Source organism: Mercenaria mercenaria, chromosome 8 (assembly GCF_021730395.1).
Source record: "Mercenaria mercenaria strain notata chromosome 8, MADL_Memer_1, whole genome shotgun sequence".
NCBI lineage: Eukaryota > Metazoa > Mollusca > Bivalvia > Venerida > Veneridae > Mercenaria > Mercenaria mercenaria.
In genome coordinates, this window is record NC_069368.1 from 34,154,305 (window position 1) to 34,167,214 (window position 12,910).

The 12,910-nt window shown below is 34.0% G+C and overlaps 1 protein-coding gene across 1 annotated transcript; it reads right to left on the bottom strand.

Moving 5' to 3' along the window:
- LOC123566610 (26S proteasome regulatory subunit 6A-B) lies at positions 1-10,923 on the bottom strand. Its single transcript, XM_045360880.2, has 11 exons — positions 10,793-10,923; positions 10,453-10,533; positions 8,745-8,870; positions 7,736-7,843; positions 7,187-7,249; positions 6,663-6,800; positions 5,341-5,499; positions 4,887-5,010; positions 3,872-3,978; positions 1,598-1,825; positions 1-573 (listed from the first exon to the last, which is right to left on the bottom strand). Exons 1-11 carry the CDS (start codon positions 10,832-10,834, stop codon positions 463-465), a joined length of 1,287 nt encoding a protein of 428 aa, XP_045216815.1. The 5' UTR covers positions 10,835-10,923; the 3' UTR covers positions 1-462.
- Between the last annotated feature and the right edge of the window lie 1,987 nt (positions 10,924-12,910).

Genomic DNA, 12,910 nt, shown 5'->3' on the forward strand with positions numbered 1-12,910 from the left:
TTACTTTTTATTTTTTACTTTAGTGCATACAAAAATATCTCCAACAATGAAAAAGGAAACTTTTTGTTTTCATGCCATATGTATGTAGCACTTTAAATAAGAAATTTACAATTTTTGCAAGTCCAGTAGTCCTTTTCTTTACATGTACATGTAAAATTGCACCAATTAACTATGAAAGGTTCTCGTATTTACTAAATGTACATTTTGCTTTTTAAATTCTGTTCTGTGAGTAAACAAGATTTGAATGTTCATTTCGTCTCAAACTGCAGAATAAATATAACTTACAATGAAGACTAACATTCAATGATAATAAGTATGTTATAACATTGATGTGGTATATTTTATAACAGTAAGTGTGGCAAAAAGCTGCCAAAATACAATTCCAGGTGCAGATCTGTTCATATTCAGTATTAATATTGAATGTCCTCTTCTTATCAAGTTGCGACTGAAAGGGTTTGAGATTTATGCATAATATTGCAGATTTGCTTTCTTCTTTGCCTGGACTTCAATAATACCATCCATATAGTCCTCGTGCTGTAGCTCGGTGGCCCCACGTCGTAAAGCTATCATACCCTGAAATACACATAGAATTTGTCAATTGTCATATATAAAATGTCTGATGATGTGCTCATAACTGCCAAAAAAATCTTTCAAATTTGAAATCAATTAATTCATGTCCCATCGAAACAGATGAATTAGTGGGGTCCACAGAATGAAATATTTTCACAGTATGCTGAAAAAAAAACAAAAATCTTTACTTCCTTTCTAATCACACATGTACAGGTCATGGAAAATTTCTTTTCCCACAACTAAGATTGTATTACTGACTGACATGTTCAATTTGTAATTAGAGCTGTCCATGAGACAGCATGCTTGGCTTTTCTCAGTGCTCGACTACGAGTTAGAGCTTTGCCAGTAAAAACTTTATACATGTAAAACTTTTACCAAAAAATTTCAAGTTAAAAAGGGGCATATCTCTGTCAAAATTCAAATCAAAGTTATGAGCATTGTTTCTCCTGGTGTAGACTTTGATAGTAACTGTAACAGTGACTTTTTCAAAAACTTTAACCAAAATATTGTATTAAAAGTTAAAAAGGGGCATAAGTCTGTCAAAATTAATATCAGTGTTATGGGGATTATGTCTCCTGGTGTAGACTTTGACAGTAAATAACTGTTTTAAGTTTCAAGTCAGAAGCTTTGATAGTAACAGAGATATCTGACTTTATCAAAAACTTAACCAAACTGAATGCAGACTTCAAAAAGTCGAGCTAATAAAACTGTCAATAGCAAGGTAGTATAGCCTCAATTATACTGACCCTTAATATTATTAATATGACATCAGGGATAACTATACATCCTTGAAAACATCTACCAAATAATTCTTGTCCTGTGCATTTCTTTTTCAGCTCGCTATAATAAGGTTTGACGCTATGACATTGTAACTTTGAAGTACAAAAATGACTTTATTGCATTCTTACACAGTACTGTTTCAGTCTTCTTTGTTCAATAGGAACATAAATTAATTCGTTTTAAAACCAAATATTTTTATACATCTAGTTAAGCCAGTTTTATAGTGAAAAACAGAAAAGCTTCTTACAGCTTCCACACAAACAGCTTTAAGCTGTGCTCCATTGAAATCATCTGTACACCTAGCCAGTTCCTCGTAATTCACTTCCTTGCTGACATTCATCTTTCTAGAGTGGATCTGTAAGATTCTTGCTCTCGCCTCTTCATTCGGGTTGGGGAATTCAATCTTTCTGTCCAGTCTACCGGACCTCAATAAAGCTGGATCCAAAATGTCAACTCTATTGGTGGCTGCAATTACCTATTACAGAAACAGAAGTGGAAAATATTACTGATATGTAAGATATTTGTATTTTCTGTAGCAATAAAAACTGTACTAGTATCTAACATTAAGTAACAGTAAAACCCTTTTGTGTTTTTGTTGGGTTTAATGTCGCATCGACACAATTTATAGGTAATAGGCAACTTTCCATCACTGATGGTGGAGGAAGACACCAAGTGCCTCTCTGTATAATATTTCATCACAGGTGGGCACCTGGGTTAACCCCTGGCCTTCTGTAAGGACGAGTTAAGCATCCCCAAGAGAGGCTTGAACCCAAATCAGTGAGGGGCAATTGATTTGATGTCAGCGACCTTAACCACTCTGCCACGGAGGCCATCTTTTAAAGAAAGAATGATATAATTTTTTTTTGAAGGAAATAAGTTTTTTTTAAATTGCTTCACAGTCACAATATTTTTGCCTGAACTTTGCCATTTAATTGCTCAAAGTCAAATACAGTACAAGTAAATGGAATGCTGGCAGCAGGATGATGATATGACTCTGACTAAAACTTGAAAATCAAAGGCAATCGTAATTGTATATTCACACTGCTGGGAATACAGACAGAGAATAAATACAGGCAAATACTGTTACCTCGATATTCAAGGGACTGCAAAAATTGCATATCCAAAGTTCAACGTAATGATATCGTCTAACAAGGACTACATTATGTATCTGTGTAGGACATCTATATTGTCATTAGATCCCATGCCAGTTTAATACACATATTTTACTCAATAAAAGATGGCAGATTTTTACTCCGTCAAATAGAAAAAATATTTCGACCAAATTAATTGTTACCGTATATTAGAAAACAGCTTTCCTGCTTGCATGCTGTTTTAGACTAATTATTGGGAATTAAATGCAAACTTGCTGACATTTAAATTTGATATAAACTAAGTAACAAACAAAAGAAACACATAAACTAACCTGATTATAATTAATACATTGCAGGACAATAGGTTGATTTTCGCACCTTACAATTAAATTGATACTTTTGACAAGCTGTGATATCGACGAAACCAGGTGTAAAAATAGTACAGATATATTGACAGGACTGAAAAATCCAATCAAGCTAAACAAAATATCGGGCTAATAATATCGAGGTAATGATAAATAATACCATTAAAATATACAGATGAAAAATTGGGACCACCTAAACACATCGTGCTAACCGGAGTATCTAGCTTACGGATATCGAGGTAACAATATTCAACTGTATATCTGTTTGTTTTGTTGGATTTAGACCATACTCACACAATAAAGGACCATGCTACAATAGAAATTAGTGCTATAATTTGAGTTTAAAAAGTCATTTTGTCTTATTTCATTACCATTTAATTAACAGGCCTCCTAGCAGGCCTGATCAAAAATAAAGGTTTTTATAAAGGCTCCAATCTATGGAAATAAAGGCCTTTTAGTGTAAAATATTAAAAAATAAAGAGTAAATAAAGGCTATTTTTGTCGGAATTCTCGTTGAAAACACATAATATATATAGGTATTTACTACATGTATATGTGGTCTGGTGAACACAACAGCATTCTGAAAAACTCAAGATGAAAGATACACAAACAGTATCCTAATAACAACTTAAAAGGGGGGAAGAAATACAGTAGTATAACCATTACTTGCTTTAAACTGGCACGGCAAGCAGTCTGAACAAAAATATAGGTTTTGAGTGAAAATTACAGGCTATTTGGCCGTTTTAAAGGTTTTTTCAGAAGATTTAAAGGTTTTAAAGGTTTGCTCTGAAATTAAAGGTTTTTAAAGGTTTTAAAGGTTTCACTAGGAGGCCTGAATTAAGTTATCTGTTGAATATGGCATACATTCTATCACTAGTTGTAACTGCAGATGGAAACATCCTGCATTCTTACAACTATTAAACAGTTGCCCTTGAGTTGGACATTCAAATCTGCACCTTCATACAGAAAAAGAACCACATTTATACATTACTTAGTGGCCTCATTTTCAGCAGTCTAAAAGCATCAAGAAATATAAATGTCTGTAAGCATTTACTGTTACAGTACCTTGATCATTGAACTGGGCTGGAAACCATCCATCTGGTTAAGTAACTCTAACATAGTTCTCTGTACTTCACGGTCACCGGCTTTCTCACTGTCAAATCTTTTTGTACCTATAAAAAAGTTTTTAATTCAATATCTCCACTGATCTACATGTACCAATGAATAAACTATTAAATAAACAAGAGCTGTCAGTTGACAGCGCGCTCGACTATTTTCAGTGCTTGATAGTATAATATAAGCTATGAGTAAAACTTTTAACATTACAATAAGCATATTCTAAGTGGAGAAGGCCATAATTCAGTCAAAATGCTTGATAGAGTTGCCTCCTCCTTTTTACAGACTGGGGTCATGATGGTAAACAAGTATGCAAAATATGAAAGCAATATCTCAATGAACTTTGAAAATATTTGGGGTGGTACGCAAACTTCAACATTTATTTTAAGTCGAAAATGAACCATTATTCAGTCAAAATGCTTGATAGAGTTGTCTGCTCCTGTTTACAGACTGGGGTCATGATGGTAAACAAGTATGCAAAATATGAAAGCAATATCTCAATGGACTTTGGAAATATTTGGGGTGGTACGCCAACTTGAACATTTGTGTGACGCTCACACTAACGCCGGCGCGAGTAGGATAGCTCCCCTATTCTTCAAATAGTCAAGCTAAAAAAGAATCAAAAGATTCACAATCTGGCAAAAGGAAGACATCCTCAAATGAAATATTTCAGTAATAGTTTTTGAAAATTACCCTTGTTTAAAAATTTTACTTGTTCTCTATACCATAACCACTTAAATTTTCCGAAAGTTACCTAAAATTCAATACTTCTACTTGATACATATCTCAGTACATTTTCTATGACATCTTTAACCAATAAGTCACGAATTTCCTCACATTAATTTACCTAAAGAACAACCCAGTCATAAACTAACACATTTCTCACATTTGAACACACTTCAGATAATTCTTGAAGAAAAACATTGTATCATGTACAAGAAATAATTTGATATAAAGTTCTTACCTATAGCATCTAATTCATCAATAAATATAATAGCAGGTGCTTTCTCTTTCGCCAATGCAAATGCATCTCTCACAAGTTTTGCCCCATCTCCAATGAACATCTGAACCAACTGGGGACCTGCAAGCTACAAACAGTAAAACCAATTATATAAATGAACCTTTGAAGTTCAAAATTTGTTCCAGAGCTTGAGATGCCCAATATGTTTTTACAAATGTATCAACTACAATGAATTACTGCTTCCTAGATTTCTGACAGTACTATTTATCAAATCATTTTATATATTTAATGACAGTTCATGGAAATAATTTTACAAGAAAGGTGAACTTATACCCACCCAAGCCAGCATCCAGCATATTTTAGGTATGATGATAAAGGGAGATAACTTAAAAACAACAACATGACAGTGATATACTACTGCAAAGTTCCTATGAAGTAAAAGAAAGTGCATACTAACCTTCAAGAAAGTGGATTTGGTCTGTGCAGCGCAAGCCCTAGCCAACAGTGTTTTGCCAGTCCCCGGTGGTCCATACAACAATACACCCTTAGGTGGCTGAATACCAAGAGCTTCAAACCTCTCCTTGTGTGTCATTGGTAAAACAACAGCTTCAATTAGCTACAAAATACAGATATCCGAGTAAAAGTACTGTGTGAAGTCATTATCATTCATAAAGGACTGATTTTCTTGGATTTCATGGTTGAATTTTCAAAAGTCTCACTCATTTTGTCTTTCAAAGATGATTCATGAGCCAACAAAATAGTGGTCAAAAACCAAGAAATTTTATGCCCACCAACAAATGAATTCACAATAATCATAAAGATTCTTCACATAAGACTGTCCCAATATTTCCAGCATTTTGTGCAGACAGAAATCTGCAATAAAACTATGCTGGTTCAAAACTGAGTGCTGTTTTCAAATATCAAGTATTAAATCTTGTTGAATCAAGCAGTGACATACTGTTTCATGGTAGCTAAACAATGACCAAGAGTTCCCAGCTTTTCTAAAAAATGAAATGTTGCTGTTACCACTAAGACTTACCTAGAATGACTCTTCTGCAAGTGATTTAATTTTTCTTTTATTTTGTTGGGTTTAACATCACACCGACACTATTATAGGTCATATGGCAACTTTCCAGCTTTGATGGCGAAGGAAGACCCCTGGTGGCCCTCCTTGCAATATTTCATCACAAGCGGGCCCTTGGATAGAACCACTGACCTTCCGTAAGCAAGCTGGATGGTTTCCTCACAAGAAGAATTCAATGCCCCAATTGAGGCTTGAACCTACATCAGTGAGGGGCAAGTGACTTGAAGCCAGTGCCCTTAACCACTCAGCCAAGGCGGCCCCTCATGGGATTTAAAGAGATTTTCTTTAAAAATATTGCAGAATTCATCACTTATATCTATCATTTTGCTGCTTAATCTTTATCCAGCTTGCTGGTAACTGACTTAGTATTAAATTTTATGGAACAGATGGCTTGGCATTTCACTTTGTGGAGACCAAATATTTCCACTTGTATATTGACTAAAAGCTCCATCAAAATGAGAAAGAAAAAAAAGCCATTTCTTGGACAAATAAATGTATGACTTTCTGAATAAGATGTGGTCACAGACTTTTATACACAAGAACTGAATATCACTGTTACTCTGACAAATAACCAATAGGGTGAGTGAGTTGGGTTTTACGGCAAATCGACACAAAATGGTCATATATCGCCGAGTACAATAAACCAATATCTTTTTATCAAGGACATCCCTAAATGTTCTCCACTAAAAAGTTACCTCTTGAATTTGTTTATCCAGACCTCCAATATCACTGTACTGTTCTGTAGGACGTTCATCAACCTCCATGGCCTTCACTCTAGAGTCATACTCTGCTGGCAATGTCTCCAGTATCAGGTAAGAGTCTTTATTTACACCCTGCACAAAAAAAGAGAAACTTTAAATTTCATTTTGTGACTTTTGAGTTCCATACTCCTGATAAGATTAATTTAAAAGTAGATGAATAAAACAATGCTTTTTAAAATTGCTGGGCATTGTGTTCAAAAGTACAAGAATTCTGACCAGACCACCAAAGAATAAAAAATATTTCAGCTTTTTCATACATTTTTTTGCCAAAATTGATACGCATGATTTTGATCAAGATTAAACAATGATCAGGCAGATTTTGTACCGATTAATCAACATGGAAATTCTGACTGATTCCCAACACTTATACTCAGTACTATATTACACGATATATGAATGATATATTTAAATTCTGTGTCTGTTGCACAGACATCTATAACTACTGATGCAATACATACCACAAGGTCACCAGGAGACAGCTTTTCAGCATCCACCAATCCTATCACAGGTAAGAAGTATGTCTGAAAATAATATTATATATTGTATCTACACAATATAAAACAAATTATGCCATGCATTACACCAGTATATTCTTCACCAAATCATTTTCATGAAAGCACACTACTATTCTTCACAATTTACAAACACCATCATACTTTTCACACATATATATCGAGTTAGATGTCTATTAGTAACCAAAATCTTCACACACAATCTTTAGTAAATACCAGTACTAAAACCAAAGCCCTAACAGTGTAACACATCTCTTCAGTTAAAAATACTTGTCAAATCTGTAATTCCAAGATACAGATGTACAGCCAACAGCCACTTGCCTTTAGCAGACAGACTGTGCTACTCTCATACCTTGCTGCTCAATACAGCGTTGACTGTACAGCAATTTCCTAAGCATGAACTGGTATTTGGAATGCAAAAATTGAGTATTAGACCTTAAAAGTAACTGTTAGTATTCTCTATGGTTTTTTTTCTTGAGAGTTAATGGTACATACCTGTCTGGTAGAGGTTTTAATGACAGCACATTTGCCCTTTCTTTGTGCATCTAGATCTATATTGGCACCATCTTCCTCACCTTGGTCTTGAGGATCCATGTCTAACAGCTGATATATACAAACAATTGCTCATTCAACAGTTTCTCATTCAAGTATTTGAAACAAAAATTCATACTACATTGTACTTCATTACACATTCATATAAACAAGATGCCCAAGGGCAACATGTCAAGCCCGCCCTTTGACCCATAACTGTGACCTTGACCTTTGAGATAGTCACTCACTGAAGTTAACATTAATGCCAAGTATAAACAAGATTCCTCAATGCATGTCGAAGTTATGGGCCGGACAAGATCTGATATTACCTTTGACCTCCAACTGTGACCTTGACCTTTGAGATAGGAACTTGGGGTTTGTGCAAGACACTCCGTCTCATTGAGGCTAACATTCATGCCAAATATAAACAAGATTACTCCATGCATGTCAAAGTCATGGTCTGGACAAACAAATCTGTACGGATGTTCGCACGCACTGACAGGCCGAACTGACATTCTGACAACTATGTCTTTGCATCTGCAAGCGGGCTCAACAAAAATGTAACTGTAAGGAATTTAAAACTTTCATAGACTAATTATTTTCTTCTTCATGAGTCCCATGTGATCTGAACTTTGCAATAGAAACTACATATTTGTCCATAGGAACCCCCTCCCCAACACATACACTTCCTGTCACTGTTCATAGTTTCATGACTCTAGGTGAAATAATTTTTCAAGATTTTTTGCCCTTTTATACATGTATTTATGACTAAGTCAAGGGCCATAACTCTGGTCTGGCTAGGTGAAATCTCAAATTAAAGTCTCAGGTGCACAACTTCTTTTTAAAAGGACCACCAGCCCTGACTTGTTAGGACAAAGGTCTCAGTAAACAAAAACCTATCCTCTCAATGGAAGTCTTGGCAAATTAGATTCAAACAAAAAAACTCCCTAGTCACACATTAATATTTTCTTACCTCAATCACATTTGACACCAAGTATGGTAGTGTTTTGTTCACTTTAATTTTCTCTGTGTTCTCTTTGATTTTTTCCTTCTGTGCTTGTAGTTCATGCGAAATTCTCATTATTTCAGACTTCATTATCTGCAACATCAACATATGTTTTTAGCAAAGATGTCAATTCATGTAATGTTAAAATAGAGAGTGTATTGTTGCTGGCATTTTTGGGTGGATTTCAGGCAGACAGCACTAGATTAGATAAGACTAGCTCCCAGGGTTCAAATTTAGACAAGCATACAAGCTAAATGCTAGTGGAATTTGAGAATAGCTAGTGGGCTTGGAATGTACTAGCTAATTTCAGCTAGTCAATAATATACCAAGCAAATGTCTTCAAAGCTTTAATAAAGTTGGTTCTGCATCTATACATTTTTCTGCGTGAAAGGAATGTTATCATTTATGTTTATAAATGATATTTCATTGTTCAACAAAACTCTGATATAATGGATGATTGCAGCTGGCATTAAGCTAATAGATTTTTTTTGTGTGACTGGCTACTTACAGAGATTAATCAGTAGGTTTTGGCCAGTAAAATATTAATAAAGTAATTAAATATTATTGTTTAACATTAGCTAGTATCTTTTCATTTTAGCTAGTGAACAAAAGGGGCACTAGCTACTTTTAGCTAGTAGAAAATGTTGCTAAATTGGACCCCTGGCTCCATGTCAGGCATTTCTATTTTTTGTCAGACAGTGACCTTTCCATTTTTTGTGGGACAGGTCTGACTGTCTGACGGTATTTCGCCATGACTGCTAGACACATCTTATTTTCTACAGGCTGGTAACATTGCCCGATCGGGCTTATGACACAACAAGTAATATTTCTTGAAAAATAATGAAGATATTTCTTTCAAATTTGGTCCATTTATTTAGCATAACATACGATGCTTATCAAGGTAGAAATAACTTTGTTGCCTTCAGTTTTGTTAGAATTTCTTCCCTTTTTCGGTATTTTATGATACATATTTTTTGAAGTCCAAAAAAATATGTTTTAATGCAATGTTTAAAACAGAAAAGGTTCAATGGCTTTCTATTGCTCCAAACTTATGCGCCAATACCTTTATTCTATGTATTTAGGGTAAATACTTTGTTTCTAGTGCAGATGTATGAGCAATGTTTTTAAAACTAACATTTCTCAATAATGTTGTAAGTGAAAGCAGAGTAAAATGTATGCATTCATTTACCAGCGCAATAATTTAGAGCATTAGAAAGCCATTGAACCCTTTTTTGTTTTAAACTTAGCATTAGAACATATTTTTTTTGGACTTCAAAGATTATGCGTCATAAAAATCTGAAAAGGGGAAATAATTCTACCAAACCTGAAGGCAACCAAGTTATTTTTATTCTGATTTGTATCATTTGCTATGCAGGCTTTTAATAAATGGACCAAGTTTGAAAGAAATATCTTCATTATTTTTCAAGAAATATTACATTTTGTGTCATAAGCCCGATCTGGCAATGTTACCAGCCTGTTCTAAGGGACACAAATGCTGTGTAAATAACGAAGTAGGGACATGGCTGCTTTATCTGTAATATAATAACAATTTTGAAAGTCTGGATAGCATCACCACAAATTCTACAATGAGCAAGCGTCATGTATAAGCCTTGGCAAAATAAAAACAGTTTAGATCAAAATTACCTTTAAATAGTGAAAAAAAGATTATACGTACCTTTATTTCATTATCAAGTAGTCGTGTTCTGCTAACAATTTCATCATTTGACATTCGCAACACCTCCTCTCCTAGTGACTCCTAAAAGTTTAACAAGATAAACCATTTAAAACTGATGTAAGCTCCTAGAACACACCCTGCAATTGACAAGGCTGAAATCCATTCAACCAATTGAATATTTGTTGGCCCCGGTACCTTACCCCACCCACTTCATTTTTGCAAGCATGATTCAGCATCATAGAGGAAACATAACAAATACATTTCAAGAATTGTTTTAATTCAACACGTCAGAATACACATTTTAAAATAAGAAAAGAACAAAAGTAAGAAGGAACAGAACCTCTCCGTCGTCCCAAATCGCTTTGTCTTCTAGCGTCGGCATTTTCTTTTTTTTTCCTGCTGTAATTTCTACTAATCGTGACAGACACTACAGTTGGGTGTATCTAATTGCCGGTGTTCGGTAAATGTAAACGTAGCGACAGGCATGGTATGATATAGTAAAGTTTAGCTCATTTATTTGGCAAACATGTCCATTTTGTAGTAATATATACAACACAAACATTTCAATAATAGAAAATATATATTACTCTACATTGATAAATAAATAAGACTTGTAATATACAATCACAGAAAAATAAAATCCTCTTAAAAACAACAGTGAATATCAAATGTTCTTTTGATCAGTATATTTAAAATAATCAGCTTTCCATACAAAACAGAGAAGATTTGACATGTAGAGCTAGGTTAGCCCATACAGTCCCGCGACTTAATTCCAATGGGGTCCTTCATACTACTGAAGAAAAGGGTGGGGGGGGGGGGGGAAGAATGATCAGAACTAAAATCAAAGCAACTAAACACTTTTCTAAATTTATATTACTTCAAATTATTTAAAAAAATACTTAAATAAAAATATGTCATGAATATTTGTACCTCAGATTTCAAGCATTGCTATGTTTTCTTTTTATTTGATTCTTTTATTTATTGATTTTTTTGAGTGGACGCATTGATCGAAAGGGCTAAGACGCTTTCCTACGGAGGTGACGGCCCCAGATTCGATTTCTGGCCACTTCCATTGCGGTGTGTCGATCCTTGGACAAGGCACTTTATCACGATTGCCTCCGTCGACCCAGCTGTAAATGGGTACCACCAGTTTGCTGGAGGTAAGATATAATTGGTTTTAACTGTTCTTAAATAGGTCGCTCAAAAGCTCTATAGAGCTTATGTTCATTGTTTCACAAAGCGATGGTAAATTAAATTTACGTTTTACTTTTTTCATAGGCTCCCATTCTTGTTTAAGCCCTGTCATATACAAAATTTAAAAAATATATATATAAAGATCACAGACACTTGGTACTTATTTGCTCAAATTCAAGGTAGTGAGGAATGTTTTGATTTTTTAAAACTAGCTCAGATACAATGTAAGATTAATCACTGTCTGTGTCGGGATACAATGATAATGAAAAAAGCTATACAAGTGCGTAGTAGTTGGGGATTGTGTACAATCGTCCCACATCCCAACAGTCTGTGATTAAGTAAGATAGCAAGTGTTTACGTGTAATGAAAAATACTAAATCAAAGCCAGATTTTACGATACATTCAAAAGCATGACATTTGTAAAGTCCAATTGTTCGTTTAAGCACCTTTGGGGTTCTTAAAATGGAAAACATTTTTCATATAAAAAGGTTTTCCTATATTTAACAAGTAATCAAGGAAAAAACGTACGTGTAATAGAGGGGTTAGATAAGAAATAGTTATTTCCATTACCGGTAAGTAGCTATTTATAGCCAAGATCAAAATGACCCCACTGGAAATAAGTTTTAAGACTTTCATGGCTCGTCCTGAAATATAAATATGTTACAATTTCTTAAAAGTGAATTAAATCATAATGTTATTAAAACAGTATTGTTTGTTGCCTGTGATATCTTCTGTTCCTTTAATGATGTGCGAGCGCTTCTCTTTTTCAGGATATCCGCCATTTTTTTTTTATATATATTTCTTTTCTTTTCAAAATCTTTATAACAACATTTTTTTAGATTTAAAGACGTTTCTTCTTCAATTGAAAAAAGTGAGTGGAGTAATTATGTCAACGTGTAAAAAATGAAAGAGATTTTTAGTGACATTTATGATTATGTAATACTGATATCACTATGTATTCATATTGTCGTAAGTCGGTAAGACCTGATAACATTATAAGTGGGATATTATATGTTTTATTAAGTATCCCATTTTTTTTCTTCAGTTTTACTTAATTTCAGAAATGCTTTAACAGTGTGTGAAGAAAATTCCATATGAAATAAAAACGAGTGCGGTGACCTGTATGGCATGTCAAACGTTGCTAAATTATATATGTATGTTATTATTATTGTATGTTTGTTATTGTTATTCAATGTCTTGTCATTCATATTCTAAAAGTCATTATTGTTATTCTATATTTCGTTATTCTTATTGTATCTTTGAT

Excerpts from the sequence above, each read along its gene's own strand:
- LOC123566610 (XM_045360880.2), bottom strand. The coding sequence starts at position 10,834 with ATGCCGACGCTAGAAGACAAAGCGATTTGGGACGACGGAGAG. Across the intron at positions 10,534-10,792 it reads CGATTTGGGACGACGGAGAG|GAGTCACTAGGAGAGGAGGT; the intron begins GTTCTGTTCCTT and ends TTAAACTTTTAG. Across the intron at positions 7,844-8,744 it reads TGGTGTCAAATGTGATTGAG|CTGTTAGACATGGATCCTCA; the intron begins GTAAGAAAATAT and ends TGTATATATCAG.